At 49.5% G+C, this 21284-nt stretch overlaps 1 protein-coding gene across 2 annotated transcripts in view; it reads right to left on the bottom strand.

Annotated features, from left to right (window-relative positions):
• Positions 1-6918: 6918 nt before the first annotated feature.
• The window catches only part of Dpysl2 (dihydropyrimidinase like 2), a 103247-nt gene continuing 88881 nt past the window's right edge, over positions 6919-21284 (bottom strand). For both annotated transcript variants that reach the window (XM_038309919.1, XM_038309920.1), the window contains exons 9-14: positions 18736-18892; positions 18257-18398; positions 16424-16594; positions 10225-10404; positions 9151-9316; positions 6919-7426 (exon numbers count right to left, since the gene is read on the bottom strand). In XM_038309919.1, the coding sequence (XP_038165847.1) occupies positions 7335-7426; positions 9151-9316; positions 10225-10404; positions 16424-16594; positions 18257-18398; positions 18736-18892 (908 nt within the window). In that variant the 3' untranslated portion in view covers positions 6919-7334. The remainder of the gene's footprint in view (positions 7427-9150; positions 9317-10224; positions 10405-16423; positions 16595-18256; positions 18399-18735; positions 18893-21284) is intronic.

Genomic DNA, 21284 nt, shown 5'->3' with positions numbered 1-21284 from the left:
AATTTGACCTTGAAGTGGTCATTTTTTTCCGGACAGTGCCTTCTTGAGTGTATGCAGCATACAGGAAGTGAATGCAGAGGAGCTTGTCTAGGGTCACAGGGTGCAGTGGTATGACACATGACAGATCCTCCATGGGTTCTGAATACCAAAACCTGGAGAAGGCTGCTGCGGACTTTGAATAACAGAGAAGACACCGTAAGAGAATGACAAGTGACTTGAAAATGAAGCCCAGTCGAAAGCCAGTCAGGAGGAAGATGGAAGCCCTTGGATTTAGTAGCAGGGAGCTCATTCCGTGAGAGCAATGTGACTAAGTATTACCATGTTGTGATGGTGTCCCCTGCAGTCACAAAGGTGGCAGTACTGGGAACAGCCTTTATCAGGAACTTTTCTTGTTACTATGACGGGACATCTGATACGTCTGATAAAATCAACATAAGGAAAGGAGGGCCTATTTGGGCCTGTAGTTTGAGGGTACAGTCTGTGGTGTCAGGGAGGGCATGGGGACAGAGCATGAGGCAGCTGGTCACATGGTGCCTGCAGCCAGAAGGCAGAGAACAATGAGTTCTAGTGCCCAGCTGCCTTCCTCCTCCCCCCATCCTTTCCCAGTCTGTTTCCCCAGCTCATGGGATTGTGTCGTGTTGAGCATGGGCCTTCTCACTTCAGATAGATCTCCGGGAAAATTCCTACATAAAGAGCCCTAGAGGTGTGTCTCCCGGGTGATTTCAAATCCTGTCAAGTTGGCAATGAAAATTAACCATCTCATGACCTGTTAGAAGGTCCGTAGTTCACTGAAGGTAAGATCTAGTGAGCATGCGCACATACACACACACAAACACACACACACAAACACACACACACACCTTCCAGGTTGAGATTGGACCTTGAGCTCACACACACGCTCGCTATGGAGCATTGCGATCTGTCAGCCTCACCGGAAATAAAACAAACACAGCCACTGGACTGTGAACTTGAAATCTCCAGACCTCTCATTTAAATAGACCTTTAAATGAGTCGCCTGCCTTTGGTGTTTGGTTGCTATACTACAATGCTGTTACCCCCTAAAGAAGGAAGAGGAACTGAGACAGAAGCAACAATTAGCCTGCAGCCATCCTGAAGAATGTGCAGACCGAGACGAGGAGGGAGCTTCCTGGAGAAAGGCGGTACTGTGCAGTGGCAAAGGGGGATTAATGGCCGATGATCGTGAACACATGTATAGAGTTGGATGTGAGAGGTTCACCTGAGAAAAAGCGGAGGAAGGCAGGTGCTCAGAGGGAAGCGTGGATTCCAATGGTGGGGGAAAGAAAACTAGTGTGGGCCGCTGGGTTTCCACAGCACATTCGCGCAGGGTAGTACCTGGAGAGAAGCTAGGCACCCATGGCTGAGCCATGATTCCCACTCAGACTTTACTGGCTGGCACTGGCATGGATTACCAGGGAACACTCAAGCCACGGACAGGTCAACTACCCCCTGTGGAGTCAGCCTCTGGATTCAGACTGTGGACACGGGCTGGTTGGCCAGGAGACTATAGTTGGGGCTGTTCTTCAGGTCCGAGTGGGAGGCATGGGTTGGAGGAAATTATGAAACCTATATAGAGAGCTAAAGTGCCTACCACTTGATCCTGGGGGTACAGAGGGGAAGCTAGGCGGTGGCTAATACAGCTGGAGACCATAGGGTGGGAAGGATGAGTAGAGGGGTGCACGTGGTGGGAGAGATAAGGCTGTGGATCCATCTTCCTTTCCTCCATTGAGATGGTGCTCTGTGCTCAGCGGAGAGTCTGACCTCTCTTCCTGTTCCCACTTCCGCTGAGGCCATCTAGGACTGCATTGCCAGCTTCCTCTTTCCTGCTTAAGCACATGAGAGGAAGGATGCATCTCCTCCCAGCAGAGGGCGCACAACATCACAGAGAAATGGGAGAGAGCAGCTGCGCTTTCTCCCCAGACATCTGCACATGTGTGATAAAGGCATCTTTGGAGCGAGGGGGAGACCCAAGCAAGAGGACCATCAGAACAGGAAAGCTAGGAAGATGGCTCAGTCACTAAGTGTTTGTTGTGTAAGCATGAGGGCTTGAATTCAGTGCCCAGAACCCATGTAAAAAGCCTTGTGATTTTGGTGCTTGAGGAGACAGAGAGGGGAGGATCCTCCAGGCTTACTGGTCAACCAGCAAACAGCATACTCAGTGAGTCCAAGACAATGGGAGATCCTGTCTCAAAGGGGAAAGAAAAAAGTAGATGACATCCAGAGGATTGTTACCTGAGGGTGACATCTGGCTTGCAGCACATGTGGGGAGAGAGAGAGAGAGAGAGAGAGAGAGAGAGAGAGAGAGAGAGAGAGAGAGAGAGAGAGAGAGAGAGAGAGAGAGAGAGAGAGAGAGACAGAGAGACTGTATCTGAGTCCATGCTTAGAAAAAGTATAAGAGGATAAGATTTCGAGTGCATTCAGAGCACATTCAAATATATATTCATGTGTGTGTGTGTGTGTGTGTGTGTGTGTGTGTGGTGTGTGTGTTTCCTGGTCCCAGGATTGTAGTCTCAAAGCTGCTTCTAAGAAAACTGCCTTGACTCTCTGAGCTCCGTCTCCTTATTACTTCAGCAGCACAATGGCCTCTTCTTCATGACTTTTCACAAAGATTAGCTCTGTTCACGGGCACGCGGCTCATAGCACACAGTGTCATAATGAATGCTAGCTGTCAGCTGCATGACTTTAACCAACAGATTGCTTGGAAACAATGGAGACCATCTCCAACATCCCCTCCGTCTCCCATAGTCTTTGCGGTCACCCAAGAACGAACCTTGGGTGGTTATCAATCATTTCTTGGTATTTAGATTCTTAGAAGGGACACAGAGGACACTGTTTCTGGCAGTGTCCTGGCGTCCCTTTGCACTTCCCTGCCCTACCCATACTCCATCCCTGGCTTGCCGTTCACCAAAGGGCAGGGAAAGCTGGAGACTGAGCAGGTGAGACGACTCCCAGGTCCTGTACTGAGAGCCAGGTTTTCTACATACACTCCTGCTCAGGAACAAGATGGGGGCTGAACCCCATCACAGCTGATGGGAGAAGAGCCAGTTCCGCCTCTCCTAAAAGAATGCAAGCTACAGAACCTTGCCTGCGGATGGGGCCATGGCTCGGAGCAGTGTGAGGCTTAACCACAAGCTCTAGACGAGGCATGTCCCAGACTTCCTAGCTTGCCCCTCATATTTTCTTCTGGCCTCCTTGAGCTTTTATGCATGTGTCTAAAACAGCTGTTCTCAACCAGTGAGTCACGACCCCATGGGGACTGCGTATCAAATATTTACATTACAATTCATAACAGTAGCAGAATTACAGTCACGATGTAGCAACAAAATAATTTTATGGTTATGTGGGGGGGCAGTCAGCCCAACATGAAGAACTATTAAAGGGTCACAGCATTAGGGAGATGGAGAACCACTAGTGTAGAGTGAAATCTACCAACAGGAACACAGTTGCCTGGACTTAACCATGCCACTAGTACCTGGCCCATCTCTAGACCAGCCTCCTCCAGCATGCCTCGCGCCATGTAAGAGTGGCCGACAGTGGATGAGACGCTCCCAGCCCCAGCCTGGAGCACAGCTCAGTATCTGGATCACTTTCAGCCCCTGTCCAAGTATATCCGCACCTCTTAGTGCCTGAAGGGGCCTCTGTGGGGCCTCTCCTGCAAAGAGCAGTCTCCTGAGGGGCTGAGTGGAATGTGGACTTATGAGCTAGAGTCCACAGGCCCTTCTTGGTGAGAGTGGAGTCTGGGAGATGGCGGGATGGAGCTGGGCTCTTCATTATCCCCACACAGGTTCCTCGTGTTGAAGACTTCCCGCTCCCCGTTCTCACATTTGTTTGACTTACTCGGTCACAAAGACAGCCCCCACACACTCGACACTGGCTCCCAGGAGAACCCAAGCCTTTTGTTCTGGAACCACCATCTCAATTAAAGACCATTTCACCCTTAACTACAGTCAATGTTGTGACTGGTCGTTGTAGGTCACTGTGAGGGTTGAAAGGATCCAAGCAGGTGCCTTGCTCGAAGTCACATGGGGCCTTGTTTTTCCTATTACTTTCCCATCGCTTCGCTTGTAATAATAACATTGTCTTTTTCTTTTCATTGATATTTCCTTTAAGGGAGGACCTCATTACGTCACCCAGTCTTGCCTCAGCCTCCTGAGTGTTTGACATTTACCCCAGCAAACCATCAGGCTGGGCTTGTATAATTCTGAATTTTACCTTATATCCAGTTTAGATGATGATGATAGTATAAGGTGTTATGGGACCCAGGGGTAAACCAGCCCTATCATAGGATGGCCCAGGGTGCCCAAAGCATGCTCCTTCTTCAGCCAGACCAATGTGACCTGGAGCATGGAACTGAGAGCCCAGCATGCCTCTCACCCTTACCAGCATCCTCCACCCTGGGCTGAGGCTGGAAGACTAGGTCTCGCTCTTGGTTTTGACATCGCCTCTGCTGAGGTGTCAGGACACTAGGCGGTCTTCTTTCTCTCCTCCCCCCCCCCAACTAATTGGAAGATTTCCCATAAAAAACATCAGAAGAAAGCCCAGCGCCTACCCAGAACACCCACCTCAGCTTGTGTGGACCCACTTGGATCCCAGGCTCACATTTGGCTTGGCACTCCTGGAGGCTCAGAGCCTCCTCTCTAGGATGAGGTTTCAGACACTGATCCTCAGCCTCCGTGGCCCTCGGCCCCTGGATGTGGCACTGTCTGGGATGAGAACTCATCCTGTCACCAGGGTTTCCATAGCAACCTGTGGCATGGAGGTAAGCACTCAGGAGCTGGTCCACGGCCTGAATCTAAGCCACTCCCTGGGCTTCCCCATGAGTAACTTCAGAGTGGAAGTTGATACACCGTAAGGGTCTCAATACAGACAACGCCTTTGAAACAACCACATTCTGCTTTTATTGGGTGTTCAGTGGTAATATAACACAGACTTCTTCTTAAGGAATAATAAACACGAGACTTGTATTTTACCATAATTATTTTGCCATTAAGACAGCGGTTACAAAAAAATAAAACAAAAAAATTTTTTGAAAAAAAAACAAAACAAAACAAAAACCAAAAGTACCTTCCTGGCTACACACACGATCAGCTTTAGCACTGAAAGGTCCCCCCCCCTCATGGGTCACAATCACAAGTTCAAGGGTTAAAATCCATCTAGCAGTAAATCCTACATTGATTGAGAGCATCAAGTCACTGAGGTTATTCAGTTCTGAGACACTGTGCTGACTTATCTTAGCACTGACACGGGACATTCATTTAACAGACACAGAAAGCGAGCCGACGGGCAAACATGCTTACACGGACTGCGGGAATCTCCGGGTTTGAAACTGTTCCGTTTGGTTTGGTGTTTTTAAGAAAATGATCTAAAACAACCGACAGGACCACGGCCCCAAACAAGAAACGGCAGGAAGACGGTGAGAATTGAAGAGCTGCGAGCTTTCTCAGAACCCAAACAAACGAACGGAAAGGTGGTTCCCAACTTGTTCAAATTTCCTCTCTAAGCGCAGGTGGTGGGGGGGGGAAGCAAATATATTAAGTCAACCAATGTTTAAAAGTGCCATTTACCTTTAAAAAACAACAAAAATTAACAACAAACCAAAACCCCAACCGTTAACCCCAAAGGCAAAATGTGTGGCCACTCAAAGCGTCACTGTGTTCTGAGGCCCTGCTTTACACAACAGACTGGGTTCATAAAGGGCCTGTGGACCTAACACTGCTCACATGGACCTGGAAACACATTTGGAAGGAAGTACGACAGAAGTCGGCAAATAGAGAAAGAAGCCCGCTAGTGAAAATCTGTCACTACAGCAGGAAGAGGAAGGGTGACAGACATGAGGTGACATGGTCTCTAAGTGGTGACAGGATCTCTAAGTGGGCCATGCATTCAATCTGTACAGTTTTCTTCCCATGAGATACTGTTTCCTAAGACAGGGTTTTTCCTCCTGTAAAACAGGCTTGAAGTCTAATTATCCCCCCCCCAAGATTTCCACCCTTAGAAGGGCTTCCCACATCATGTTAGACTTTTTGAAATAACTGGACAGAAAAAGAAATGTTCCCTCCTGCACACACACATACATACATACACGGAGAAGACCCTAGTGTTCGAGAATTCTCAGCTTTTCCTGGGAAAGGCTGGGAAGGGCTCCTCCACAGAGACACTGGCCCCAGCTTGGTAGGGTCATTTGAGCTTGAGAACTGGATTTACAGATTTGACCAGGACCTCTGTTACTTCTGCGGCCTAATTCTTCTTTGTGTTTCTGCACATGTGACTCTATTCTGGGCCCACACATGACAATATTGGTGTCATAATCCGGGTCACCCCTGTGTCTGGCAAGCCTCAAACTCAGACACCTCCTAGTGATGGGAACTCGATAGCACCAATCTTAACAGAAACCTGGACTGCACAAAACTATGGCCGTGGGTACAAAACTAGGTAGGGTCCTCTCAGGCTGTGCCTGCGGCCAAATCGGAATGCCCGGCTTTAAGGACAGGCTGCAGGGTAAGGAGAAAAGAACACTGTGGGGGAAACACAAATCAGCATCAAAATCTCGCCGTGAGTGCAGGAGAAAAAGCCAGAACAGACAGAAGATGTGGGGAAAGGGGGAGGAGAACCCTCAAAAGGTCTAATCTGCCGCAAAATCTAGGTCAACGAAGAAAACCCGCCTCTTCACAACAGCTGACCCTGAAGAGTAAGGGATGGCGATGGAGATGCGGGGAGCTTCTCCAGAGGGGCAGCAGCAGCCTGCCAGCCTCGGATCTGCGTTATGGTTACATAATTGCATCATTAGGATGTCCAGTTCAAGACCCGTGGATTAATATTGAATCAGGCTTTCAATTTAGTATTAAAAAAAAAAAAAACCTCCCTTATCCCTCCCCAGCCCATCCCTCCCCAGCCCCACAAAGAAAACCCCTTTTTAAAAAACATTTTAAAAGAAAAGAAGGCAGCTCAGGGCAATTCATTATGTCTTCCCAGGACAGGAAGGTGCTAACCACACAGCCGAGGGTGTGGTGGGGCACCCTCGCTGGGATCTGCTTGGTGGTGTGTGTCTGCGTGTGAGATGCAGCTCCGTGTGGGGTGGGTGGCTAGGCTTGGGTGTGGTGTTCACAACTGTGTAGGGGCTTGGGTGAGCGAATTCAGAAATTCCAAGGGGAGACCGAGTGCGGGGGGCCCAAGAGGAAGCCCCAGGAACTGGCTGCCCACAGCAACTATCACAGGCTCTTTAAAATTAAAAAAAAAAAAAATGGAAGGAAGGAAGTCTCAGAATGTCCTCAGGTGTACCATCCCCCATCCCCATGTGGCCTGCAGGCCTAGGAGCTTTAGCCCAGGCTGGTGATGTTGGCACGGCCACCAGGGGGCGCCACAATGCGCTGGGTGGTGCGGCGGGGAATGTTGTCGTCAATCTGAGCACCTAGGAAAAAGTTAAAACAAAGGTGAAATCAAATCAGACTCCTGAGGTATGCTCAGGTACACTCCTGGGGGGAAAAACTGAACCAAGCACACACAACCTTACTCCTTCTCCCAAACCTCACTAAAGGTTCAAACTACAGGAAGTAGAATGGTACAAGCCATCTCTTCCCAGGAAAGCCGTTAGATTCAAGGTCCTAGTGAGTACGGCTCTTCACTCAGGAGGGGTACGAACGGTCCGGGTAAAGAATGCTGGGTCTGAAGCTCCCAAACCCAAACTGCCCTAAACTCTAAAACTACTTGAGAGCTGACATGATGTGGCAGTGGAAAATTCCACACTTGACCTGCTAGGACGAACAGTAGTCAGACCTGGCATACTAAAAATACTGTATGAAATCCCCTTCAAGACCCTGTCACATGTATATGAAACACAGATGCACTGTGTGTGTGTGTGTGCTGTGTGTGTGTGTATATACATAAATATACATATATATGTATATATACATATACATATATATACATATATATATATATATATATATATATATATATATATATATATGAATGAAGGGGTGCAGTTCATGCACAGAAGTGCAGTGCCTGAGGAGGCCAGAAGAGGGTACTGGATCTCCTGGAGCTGGAGTTACAAGTTACCTGGCATGGTCGCTAGAAACAAACTTGGATCCCCCACAAGATCAGAGTTCACTCTTAACTGCTGAGCCATGTGTCCTGCCCATATTTTATGTTTAGATTTGGGTCTTAGTCACAAAATATTTCATTATCTACATGATATTTTTCTAATTTTAAAAATGCAGGCTGGCTTCCAGTTCCAAGCATTTCTTTCACAGAAAGGACTGGCAACCTGCGCCATCTATGTAAATAACATGGTGACAGGCGTTGTGACGGATCTCATACCTTAGGGACAAAACTGTGGTTTAAGGGCCTGTCTCCCAAACCAAAACACCTCGCAGAGTCCTGAAAGTGGGAAATTCCTCATCCATCATGGGCATGTAAGGTATGTTCTAAAACCCAGCAGATGTGGCAAGAAAAGGGAGTCTGTGTAATAAACCATGCTGTTGACAGGCCACAGGACATGGATGTCTGTCTAAGCTTGGGAAGCTGGGAGAACGCAAGGCCCCATAGTGGGCCAGAAGAAAGAGGGGAAGGAAGTTTCCAAGACAGAAAGTCTACTTTTCTGTCACCGAGAGAATTGTCACAGGTCTTACTCCTGCAGATGGTTCACACATGTCCAGTGGCTTTGTCGTGGGCAACTAACATGCATTAATTCAGTGGATGTCACAGCAGGCCCACGGGGAGCCAGTGCTGAGACTCACCGCACAGGTGAGGGCTGAGGCACAGAAGGCCAGAGTAAGGCGGGCTGCAGAGAGTCCAGGCTCCACACTCATCTGCCACAGTCCCTCTTTAACAATGGACGTGACAGACCAGAAAATGTCCCTTCGGTCTCAAAGGGGTCACACAAGGGTGGGTGTCTCAGCATCCCATGGCATCTCAGCATCCCTTGGCACAAAATCTGATCTGAAGATTCTGAAGCCCAGTTTGTCATTGACAGATTCATTTCTGGTGGCTGCAGTGCTCCCCATTGGGGAAAGAACGAGACTGTTGTTACCTTGCATTTTCTGCGAAGCCTCAGACTGGCTCTACAGAACCTACTACAAAGACCTACTGGTTCTACAGAACCTACCCAGAACCGCCCAGCCCTGGCCGTACCAGACAAGCTGAATCCAGACTGGTGCAGGTTCCGAACAGGTGGTGCCTGCTGCTTGGCAGGGGACGTCTTAGCCGATGAGGCAGGAGTGACCGTCTTGGGGGTCACAGACACCTCGCACACTGGTCCGTCATACAGGCCACGAGGGACCCCTCTCAGCTCGGCCAGCTGAAACACACAATCACCCCACAACCTGTGTCACACTCACAGAGGACATCTTCCCTGAACCCTTCCAGTGCGATGGAACAGCAGCTGAGACAGGCCAGGGATACCTGGGGATTAGGAGACAGACCAGGGATGCCTGGGGACTAGGAGACAGACCAGGGATGCCTGGGGACTAGGAGACAGACCAGGGATGCCTGGGGACTAGGAGACAGGCCAGGGATGCCTGGGGACTAGGAGACAGGCCAGGGATGCCTGAGGACTAGCCCCTCACCCCATGGACAAGTACAATAGGCACAGATATGCAACCAGCCCCTGAAGTTCCAGGCCAAAGCCCTCCCTCCCAAGGTGGGTTCCCAAAAACGGGTTACTCTGCTGGTTTCTTACGATTCCTTCCCACTAGGTCACATCATCTTTGAGCCCTCCAAGAAACCCTTGATCATACTGTGAAGAGGGTCTGGGGTCATTTTCAAGGTCAAACCATCTCTCTAATCTCACTCTTCTTTTACTTCCCTTAAAGCTCCACCCCTTCCCCACCTCCGTTCCGAAGCGCCATCCACGGGCTGCTCACCACGCCCTGAACACCCTGTCGGATTTCCACCCATGGCATCCCATCTTCCTAGTGTCCTTTGGCTCGAGAAACTCTTATGTAAACTTCAAACCCCAAATGTATTCTTCCATAGCATCCTCCTCCATGATTCTGCAGCAAGTGGTTCCCTCCTCTGAGTTCTTACCCCACACTCATCGTCAGAGTCCTTGTCTCCTCCACCAGCAGGTTCAGTTTCGGGATGAAAACGTCAGGTTGTCTTTAACTTTCTGGCCCCCCGTCTCAGTACTCTGACTCACGGTACTTAGTGAATGCCTGCAGCATTAAACTCAACCCATGATGTTTAAAAGTTAGCCAAGTCACTCACCCTGCTCCTTGCCTTGATGCGCTTGTAGACGAAGTCAGGGAAGGGCTTCCGGGGGATGTAGCGTCCTGAGCCTTCAGTAACATGGAGCGTGCCATCCTCCAAGACGATCTTGCCCTGGCTGATGACTACCAGTGGGGAACCACGACACTCCATGCCTTCAAAAATGTTGTACTCAAGAGCCTAGGGGTAGAGGAGGACGGCTACCATCAGAGAAATCCCTGTCTCTGTCCCTGTCCCTGTCCTGGACTGAATTAGGCTGATGAAGCTTACTGGTATACCCCAGAGATGAAGCCTGTCCCCACTAGCCACCCCAGGAACACTCACTTTCTGTCTATAACATAGATTCATCTCACTTCCACCTCCAAATCTGAGAGAAAAATAAACATGTAACAACATGGGTAGTACACACATGCCTCTGGGTGTGTGTGTGTGCACGTGCGTGCACATGTGTTTGTAGACGCTTTGCAAATTAAATTATTCCAGCTGTGTCTTGTGGGGCAGACCTATGAACCAGATGCTCAGGATTCTGGGGCAGCAAGTTCACACACAAGTCAAGGCCCTGCCTGAGCGACAGTGTGTTCAAGGCTGTTTTAACAGAGTGGAGAGGTAGCTTAGTGACAGAATGAACTTAGTGGTAGAACCCTTGGAATGCACAGGACCCTGGGTCCAGTCCCCAGTACAATAAAAAAAAAAGAAGGGAAAAGAGAAACAGAATGGGGAGGGAAGAAAGGGGCTCTTCATTAGCAGAGACTGTGTCCACCAACTCTTCCCAGTGCAGGCAGACTTCCCAAGGCTCGCCTCTAAACAAGGTCCAGCTGAACTGCGAAATGAGCGAGTTTCCAACAGCCTTGCCTGGATGTCAAGCCTATAAGGAGCTTAAGGTTCCATCACAGTCCTCAACAGTATAGACTGGTGGCAGGTAAAAGACAGCACGCCTGTGAGGATTGAGATTTAGAGTCCTCAATGACCCACAGGTGTTTGGGGGTTCAAGTCCTGGAGGGTGAAAACAGGCAGTCTGGCGCCCCCTCCTGGGAAACGGGTGGGAGGCTTTCCTGGAGGGTTTAGAGTCCTCAATGACCCACAGGTGTTTGGGGGCTCAAGTCCTGGAGGGTAAAAACAGGCAGTCTGGCGCCCCCTCCTGGGAAACGGGTGGGAGGCTTTCCTATGTGTTTGCCAGCGAAGCCCCGAAAACAAGAGGCTTTGGGCTGAGAGCCATGCCCACGGTTCTCGAAGTTCTGGGAAGTTCTGGCTCAGCGCCGGCAGGAGGCCTACAGCTCTTTCCACACGGCTGTCTGCGGGAACAAATGGCTGCAGCTGGAGGTTAGCGTGTGTCACAGAGCAGATGTGCTTCTGGGAAAACTCAGGCCAAGAGAAAAAACGCTAGTGTTGAGGGCGGAGCCGCACCACCCAGGTCATAGGCTGGAGCAGCGGCCGCGGAATACAGAAAAAGGCCACAAAGACATGGCAGCATGTGTCCCATGTGGCAAAGCCACACTGCTCCGTAGGGCCAGTGACCGCTCTGAGCACTGTGCAGAGGCTCCACAGAGAAACGTGGGGTGTTGCCCTAAACAAAAGTGGAGGGGCAGGGCTGCAGGCAAGAGGCTTTACAGATCGATTCCGTGATTCCGGGGGACACCATGGCTCAGAGCAACCCCCTGAAGAGGATGCTTGTCGTTGAAATCAGAGTTGGCTGTGTGGGCGCAGTAGCCCAGGGGAAGCCAGATCCTCCAGGGGGTACCCTAGGTCCTGCGGTTTAGCACCACGGAAGTGCCACGCACGGCATTCTCAGCTCAAGGCTGTCTGACCCACACAGGCAGGGAGATTTAAACCCTAGCCTGCATGAGTGCCAGCTTCCAGTTCAGAACCTCAGGCGGGACCTTCTTCCCTACCCCAATCCTCAAGGGTGTGGCAGAAGCATGGTGGGCTTTTCCACACCACCTCCCCAAGGACTGACCGGCATCTTCCTGATCCCAGACAAAGGCCATGCCAGTCCCAACTAGCGCCCTCATCTTGGGTGTTTTCCTGCATCGTGGTACAGAAACTAAAGATATATCTCACCATCGGTATTTGTTTTGTGCATGGCAAAAGGCAGGCACTGGATGACACTGGTCCATGTCACTTACGCCCTGCCTTAGAACTTTTAGGTTTCCTCACACGCCACCCTCCCAAGGCTTATATGACGACAATGACACAATAAGGGATATTTGCGTGTAGAGCAAGGTGAAAGAATCCTGTCTCCTCTGACATGACTTTGGGGAGGTTGTGAGGGCTGTCTTAAGATCAAGGTGACGTCTCCCTTGCTCCCATCACTTCCTAATTTGTGATCCATCTCCAGACAGACACAGCCTCGGCCGTGGACCCTTTTATTCAAGACCTGGCCATCCGCCAGTGAAGTGACCTTAGCTGTTTCTCTGCCACACCTCACCTATGAAAGGAGAGATGACACAAAAGCCCCAGTCTCCTGTCCACGGCTGGCTGTCCTGCACTCGGTCTCCACACGCACAGGTCCCTGGTACCCGAACCATGAACAATGTACGCACTGGGGCTAGTGGCCTAGGAAGGAGCTGGTGTAAAGGCTTCTATAGCCATCCCCCCCCTTTAAAATACCGAGGGAAGCAGAACCATGACTCTACTATATCAATGGTTCTCATCCTTCCTGATGCTGCGATCCTTTAATACAATTCTTCACGTTATGATGATCCCCGACCATAAAATTATTTTATTGCTACTTCATAACTGTAATGTTACTACTGTTATGAATCATAATGTAAATATCTGTGTTTTCCAATGGTCTTAGGGGACCCTTGTGAAAGGGCCGTTTGATCCCCCCAATGGGGTTGAGACCCACAGGTTAAGAACCCACTGCTCTGAGTGATTTAAGCCTGGCATGTTCAAGGATGGGACCCCAGACCTCTTGTCATCCTTTGAGATGGGAGGCTGTGCCACCACTAAGCGTGGGCATTTTTAACGTCACAGGATTTCCCAAAAATTACAGAGCACATTGGAATCTTGGAAAATCTAATGGAGGCTTAGCAATAAATAGGGTTATGGATAAGTTAGATTTTCCACACTGAAGCCAGACCTGGAGTCTGTAGTTTGTGTTTTACCAGATGAGCAATGCCACACAGGCATGCTTAATGCCAGCCCCTGAAGCAGGAGCAGGCAATGAGGCATTCGGGAAGGGCCACATCTCTTCAGAAACATCAGGGCAAGGATACTGCCCTAAAGGCTTAGATAAAAGCGTCAGTCGGTAGCAACTGTCTTCCCGAACCTTCATGCCTCCCTGTTTTCTGTCTAAGCAGAGAGGTCCTGATGCCAACTACCTGCCCAATCTCATGTGTCTTTAATGAGCCTTGGCCGTCCCTTTTATTCCCTCTGGAGAGGGCACTCCACTAAAGAGGACAGCACTTTCTCCACCCCACCCCGCCATGACGCGGCACACGCAGTCTGGTGGGGGAAGGGTGCCAAAAAAATGAAGGCTTCTAACTCTGGCTCGACCGCAAGATCGCTATGTAACATTAGACCAGTCACTGAAGCTCTCTGCACCTCTCGCTGATTTATCTCCCCACTTGGGATAATCACACCAGACCCTGTAGTGAGAGGGTCAAATGAAAAGAGTGGGCATGAGAAATGATACACAGGCGTACGAAAGGTTCACCCTGAGGACGTCACTGAGCATCCCAAGATGGATGATACAAGTTTAAGCAGGCGTGGCACCAAGGCTAATGCCGAACCAGCAAGGCAAGACCAGCCATAAACATGCAGTCCAGCTGTCTGCCCGTGAAGCGCCCACCATCTCAGTATCCACAGGGGCCACAGAAGCTGGCACTGAGCCCAGCCAAACCCTTCAGTCCAAGAGAGAGGATTTAGACTGGCGGAAAGCCCAGACCTGTCTCAGAAATGCCTGGACCTGCCCTACGCCGTTACGGCACTTGGGGCCGACCGTCCTTATGGTTTCGGGCCCACCAAAAGGAGCAGCAGGAATTGTGTTCCCTGTGACACCTGCTGGTCACTTAGATCACACTCAGAGATCCACTCCACTCATTAAGAACTCACTTCCAGGCAGGCGGTGGTGGCACACCTTTGATCCCAGCACTCGGGAGGCAGAGGCAGGCGGATCTCTGTGAGTTCGAGGCCAGCCTGGTCTACAAAGCAAGTTCCAGGACAGGCTCCAAAGCTACAGAGAAACCAGTCTTAAAAAACAAAACAAAAACAAAAAACAAACTTACTTCCACACCTGACTCCAGATGGGACACAATGACACAACCCCTACACCTAAAGCTAGGGGAATGCATGGAAGAGGGGACAGTGTAAGAGCCAGAGGATCAGGGGGCACTGCTGTGAGACAGTATTTGCTGACAGAAAGATTGTAGCCATTACACAATAAGGTTGTCTGCCCTAGATCACACTGCTCTTCCGGATGGAGGAAAGGTTCCCAGAGAGCTATAGGCATTCAGTGACCGCTGAGACGGGGAGGGAGAGACATCCTTTTAGCTTCTGGGGAGTTACCCAAGTCTAAGCGGTTAGCTCGAAATGCATGCACACATGGACAACACTAACTAGACTCTGTATTACTGGTGTGTGTATACACATATTTAACTACAGAAGAGGAGGACGTGAGTTTGAGGGGGGGGGTGTGGCAAGAAAACAGTACTAATGCATCAAGCCCTTAAACAACAAAGACTATACACACAAACAGTGCCTGTAAGAAGGGGGGAAACAACTCATGTCAAGATTCCAGTGAGCTGGACTTTAGAGAATTATGGATTGGAGGGTTTCAGACTAGAGATGCCCAGCTACCAACATTCATGCAAACATACGAGAACCTGAAAATTTCTGAAATCCAAATGCCTCTGATTTCCAAGCATTTTGGGTAAGCGCTACTGAAACTCTATTCTTTATCTGCCTTCTTAGGGAACAAGTTGAACAGAATCCCAACAAATGATGGTTCTAGGGACTGGGGAGCGGGGTCAGAGGTTAAGAGCACTTGCTGTTATCACAAGAGATCCAAAGTTCAGTTCCCAGCACCCACACGGGGCAGTTCATGAGCACATTTAACTCCCCGTCCAGGGATCTGGCACCCTCTTCTGGCCTCTGCAGGCACTGCATGTGGATAACTTGCAGACACACTTTCAGGATACCTGCTGCACCCCCCACTCCCAGTGGTTCTCTACCCTTTGGCTATTTCTAAAGAGTTCATATTAAAATTTAAATAAGTAACTTCCATGCTCCTTTACATCTCAGCATTGTAAGAACTGTCTCTTGCTCATATGGCTACAGCTAAATAAAATATCAAGATGGAGAGAAAATAAGATTTGAGTAATGAGCGGGCATAGAATACTCTATATGCTTGGTGGAATATACATGTAGCCCCAGCAACAGGGAGGTTGAGATGGGTGGATAGTGAGTTTGAGGTCAGTGTAGTATATAGCATGAGACCCTGTCTCCAAAAACAGAAAGGAAAACACCCGTCCAAGGCCCTCCCCTTACCCACTTGGTGTTCGGTATATTTAGCACTATCCGAGGAACTGCTGGTATCTGATACCTCAGCTTCCTGCTCACTGAATTCGTAAACTCTCGGAACACCCAAACCTCACTGAGCCCCTGGTTCTCAGCTGAAACACCAGGATGCTAACGGCGCATCCCCGCCCAAGCTCTGTGACCAAGAGCTTCCCCCATTTTTACAGTTATTAAACTGTGACCCCATGTCTGGATGATTTCTTCTATGAAAGGAGAAGTCAAAATTCCTTTAGGACAAGAGGCATAGCTATCAATCAGACCTCAGGTCTGAGGGAAGGGGGGCACGAAAATGACAGTGGCCAGTGGCCACCTCGGGAGTGGACACTTAACTGCTCTCTAGCTAGGTCCCTTTCAGTAAGCCCACCACAAGAGGTACTACCCAAACCACAGCAATGGAATGGTGCCTGACGTTTAGAAGCTTCTGGGGGTTCTAATGTCACTCTAGGGACTCCAAATGTCTAAGGACAGACATTACTCTGACACATGGCCAAGAGCTGCAGTCTCGCGGACCTCAGTAAAGAAAGCAAGAGTGTTGGTCCAGCCCCGGGAAGACTGATGTCACCGCACATCCTGGAGAAGCTTCACTCCCATCTAGCTGAGGTCCTGCCCGAATCCCTGGACTGGCCCTGTCTCTCGGTACCTGCAGCACACAGGTCTACCCACGATGGGCAAGCCTTACACTGTTGTGCGTCTTGGCAGAGATGGTCTTCACACTGTCGGGGTCCCAGATGACCAAGTCCGCGTCAGATCCCACTGCAATACGACCTTTCCGGGGGTAAAGGTTGAAGACCTTGGCTGCGTTGGTGCTGGTCACAGCCACAAACTGGTTCTCGTCCATCTTCCCAGTGACCTGTGGGGCACAGGACACATGCGTGTGTGCACACATGCACACACATGCACACACACACAGGGAGGGTGGAGGTCAGAAAGCTGAAGGTGGAACACGTTCGGCAATAAAGAAACACGTGTTGACAAGCAATGCACTCTGGGATTTCCCTTTCAACAAAGACAGACACAGGTCTGGGCTTCTAGTCAATGAGTCTCAGGCCAGCCTGGCTTTCCGAAATATATAGTAAGGGCCGATCATTTCCTGAAGTCCTTCCCTTCCAAACCTGCTCTAAACACTGGAGAACGAGGAAGAAAAAATTTTAAACGACCAAAAAGGTATATCAAAAAATTCGTTCTAGCCGGGCGGTGGTGGCGCACGCCTTTAATCCCAGCACTCGGGAGGCAGAGGCAGGTGGATCTCTGTGAGTTCGAGGCCAGCCTGGTCTACAAGAGCTAGCTCCAGGACAGGCTCTAAAAAAGCTGCAGAGAAACCCTGTCTCGAAAAACCAAAAAAAAAAAAAAAAAATTCATTCTACTCAGCAAAGAAACTGAATATCAAATAGGAAAGATGCAATTTACTAAGTTAGTTGTGTTTTGAGCTTCTGCTCTTCATACCCACTGAGGAGTGTCATATGCCATGCCAAGTGTCATAATCTTTGCAGGAAGAAGTTTAACAATATGATTTATAGTCTTTAACAGACTCCCTTTGACCTGGCGATGTTACTTCTGGAAACTTCTCATAGTTAAAGATGTACCCAAGGATATGTCTACATGGAGACTCATCTCAGTTTAAAAAAAAAAAAAAATAGAAACAACACAAAGTTTTAGTCAAAGAATTATAGAAAATTGACCATTTGGTGTCAGGAGAAAAAGAGACCCTTATCTACCATTAAAAGTCAAGCTTTCCACTGGGTGTAGTGGCCACACCTTTCACCCCAGCACTAGAGAGGCAGAGGAAGGTGGATCTCTGAGGTAGAGGTCAGCCTGGTCTACATTGCTAGTTTAGGGCCAACCAAGGCCTCCCAATGAGACCCTGTCTCAGGGAAACAAACAAGAAGATTAAAAGTATGTTTCCTGTACTTCATGTGGGTTTAAGAACGATGACAGTTTCATGACATATTAAGAATCCTTTTAAAGGGCCATGAGGTGGTGTGTGTGATGCTAATGTTACCTGAAGGCCGACACATACTGTGCACACCTGTGCTGATAAAAACTGAAGACATGCCCCAAAACGCTCGCCGTCGACTAACTCTGACACAAGGTGATTTTCACTCACATAATCTAAAGAATTCATTAAGAATCAGAAAACCTGTTACTATATTTTAAAACATAAGGTGAAAAAGCTTCCGAATTCCCTAGGTCAATATCCACCCAAAACAGGTCAAACAGAAGCCTGTGGTGAGTACAAATATCGAAGCCTGGAAGTTCTCCAACACACTCCCAAAGGAGTGAAGTCAAAGACTGTTGACTGGGCGGGTCAGCAGGGACTGAGGAAGCTATCTCCTCATTGACATAGGACTTAGATGTCAAATTTAGAAGGAAATGCACTCTTAGGAACTGCCTTGGAGAAATACCATCTCACTAGTTTGAGTTTCTAGAATGTTCTCATCTGGCCAACATTAGCCCCATGCCCACGGAGACAGGCGCTTGCCTGGACCAGTCAAGAGGGGAATCATCGCCTTACCACAGCTTTGTCCCAGATGACGGACATCCGCTCCTCTGTGCCGTTGGTGCCCTCGGGAATCAAGGTGAAGTTGTCCTTCCCCACGGCCTTCTGAGCAGTGTTGAAGGTACAGTGGGCGCTGCCAGTGACCTGGAGATCTCCACTGGAAGGAAACATACGACACGAGGCTTCCTAACAGCTCAGGGTTCCTCAATCTGTCTGGTGAGATATTTCCTAAGTGATGACCCACCAACCATGCTGGAGTCCTTCTGATACCTCTTCAGACCCTTTAGTTGGCTGTCAGAACGACCCAGGTTCCTATCAGGAATTTCTACCCAGGATGGTGACACAATAATTCCTTATTCTCAATTATTAAACCCAACTTTGGTCAACAAGGGTCTATTTTGAAACCTGTTCCCAACCACCATGCTGTCACCTGCTGGGTCATTTTGGACTGAGGAGATCTAGAGTGTAGCTAGGAACAAGTCACCAATACTCACCAGGACAGCAAGGAGTTGAGAAAGTCTGGAGTGGTTGGGTCGGGGCTCAAGGGTGGGGAGGTGACAAAGGCAGCGGCCTTGGCCCAGTTCTTACTCCAGTAATGAGAGCCATCAGTCCCCAAGCTGGCAGTGATGGGCTCACCATACACCACAGTTCCTGAGAAACAGACGAGAAGGCTCAGTCCAACGCCCAAAGAGAAAGAGACTACTCTTAGCAGACATTACTACGTGCTTGGCACTGTAGGATGCTCTTAGTGTTCCCTCCCTGGGGATATAACCTCATCTCACAGTTGATGACACCCATGGCTGGAAGTCCAGCACCCTAGGCAGCCAAGGCCACCAAGTTAGCACACACTAAGATGCCCTGCTCTGTGGAGTCAATGCTCTCTCCTGAGACAATACATGCTACATACCACTGATGTCCAACTCAGATGGTTTCCAACACCCAGGAACCACCTAGAATCTCCTTTTTTTCGGCTGATGAGTGGATTATCTTTACTATGCAGAAGTGGTCCTCCTTGCTCATACCTGACAGCCCTCTCCCCCACACCCTCTACCATGTTTAATCCTAGCTATAGAGCAGAAATCATAAATGAAATCACAAGGCTGAGGTATCAGAGAGCAAACAGTGTCAGAATCTTCTAGAGACGCCTGGATGCCTAAGTGGCCACACAAGGGGAGCCATCAATAGCAGCCATCAGCGCCACAGCTGACTTCATGAGAATCTACAGAGCTCTAGAAACCTGGTCTAACTTCATATGATGTCCAAAAAAGAATGTCAGCTCCCTAGATGTCCAAATGGTGCCTTCTCTGTCCCTCCAGAGGAGGCCAGACAACTGGGGCCATGTACATTGCCTAATGTCCATTTTGCATGTCTTAAATACACTCTACCCTTGAGAGGCCTCATCCCTTTCTTAGCCCGTTCCAGCAGATTTTAGGTTTGGGTTTGCTCGCCCAGTTCCCCATGCAGGCTCTGTGACACTGTGACACCTGGGGCCTGTGTAGACCCTCCATCTTCACAGAACAGTCTCTGCATACTATTCTCTTCCACACCAACCCTCTACAAACCTCTCAAGTCATGCCTTCCATGTTTAAACAAAAACAAAAACAAAACAAAAAAGCTGCCTTTTCCCCAAACTTTACCTATTCCCTCATGATTCAATGCCAAGCTCTTTTTTTTTTTTTCCTAGCTGAGTCTGGCCTTGAACCCACTATGTCTGTGGCAGAGGATGGACTTGAACTTCTTATCTTCCTGTCCAGGCTCTGGAGAGCTGAGATTACAGGAGGGTGCCACCATGCCTGGCTTTTCAGCCTTTCCTTTCATGGCTCAGGCCCCACCATTCCCCTAAGCTCTGAATCCTACACCCACATTATCACCCACTTTCAAAGTGTTGAATTCTCCACAGTGACACCTGGATCACTTTTCTGCCTGCACACAGTAGGCATTCAACATACGTAAAGATCATCTTGCTGCCTGCATACAGTAGGTGCTTAACGAATGTGTGTCGAGCCAACCCGGTGCTCTAATGATTCACTAATTCAAGGCCTGAAAGCTGGAACTCGCTCTCAGGTTACCCAAATCCATCTGCCTCTCCGGCCAGCACCAAGCCAAGCTTGCTTCTTTTCTCTAAACACGCGACCCACCCTCAAGGCCAAATCCTTCTCAGTCAGGAATGTGTCTCCCTTCCTCTCCACAGTCCTTGCAAAGGCTTATCACTGGATAATAGGCCACAACACCCTCTTTGCCCAGACACTCAAAACTGGCTCCAGGGAGCTGCCCCCTCCTGCCTCAGGAATGTCACAAAGAAGTGGCTGTTTAGTTAGACGGTGTTGGGAGGCCACTAGCTGCCTCCCGCCCACACTCGCTAACAGCCTCCAGGCAGGAGGGAGGTTTCTAGAACCAAGTACAAGCATGCCCAGAAGACCCCTGGAAGAAGGAGCCAGGAGAGGAACCCAGCAATCCTGACCTATGGGAAGCTCTCCCAATAGAAGCTTGTACAAGCACACTGGGCACATGCCCCCAAATGGAAAAAGACCTCCTAAAGCCAGTGCCAACTGTTAGCTGTTCTTCAGGCCCCTCGTAAAGTACAGCAGCTGAGCGGGGCAGCATTGGCTCTTAGAGGAACTTCAACAGATCTGATGAAATCTAACTCCCAATCCAACAAGCCCTGCCATCCACTGCCCCACCTCTGTACAAAGGACCCACAGCCAGGTCTGTGAACCCTGCTGCCCATGTCCCCACAGCCCTCGGGGTATGTAGGTGTTGTCACCATAAAAAGTCAGAACAGCAAAGGTGCTCAGAGGAGAAAACAACATCTCATCTGTCTGGGAAATATATATCCCCAGGATGCCCTGGAATTTGTCTTCCTCTGTCCTGTTACTGAGTCTGCATCTCCATCCTGGCCCTGGAAATCTAACTGGGTGAGCCCGCTACTAGAAACAGACAGGCTTCGTCCAAGACTGGGGTGTGAGTGTTGTGGGACTGGATCCCCTGCCCTCTGCCCTCTGCCCTCTGCCCTCTGCCCTCTGCCTCCCACCCCCTTAGCATA

Source organism: Arvicola amphibius, chromosome 13 (assembly GCF_903992535.2).
Source record: "Arvicola amphibius chromosome 13, mArvAmp1.2, whole genome shotgun sequence".
NCBI lineage: Eukaryota > Metazoa > Chordata > Mammalia > Rodentia > Cricetidae > Arvicola > Arvicola amphibius.
The sequence above is the reverse complement of the archived record's forward strand: the minus strand, read 5'-3'. Positions and strand labels throughout refer to the sequence as shown.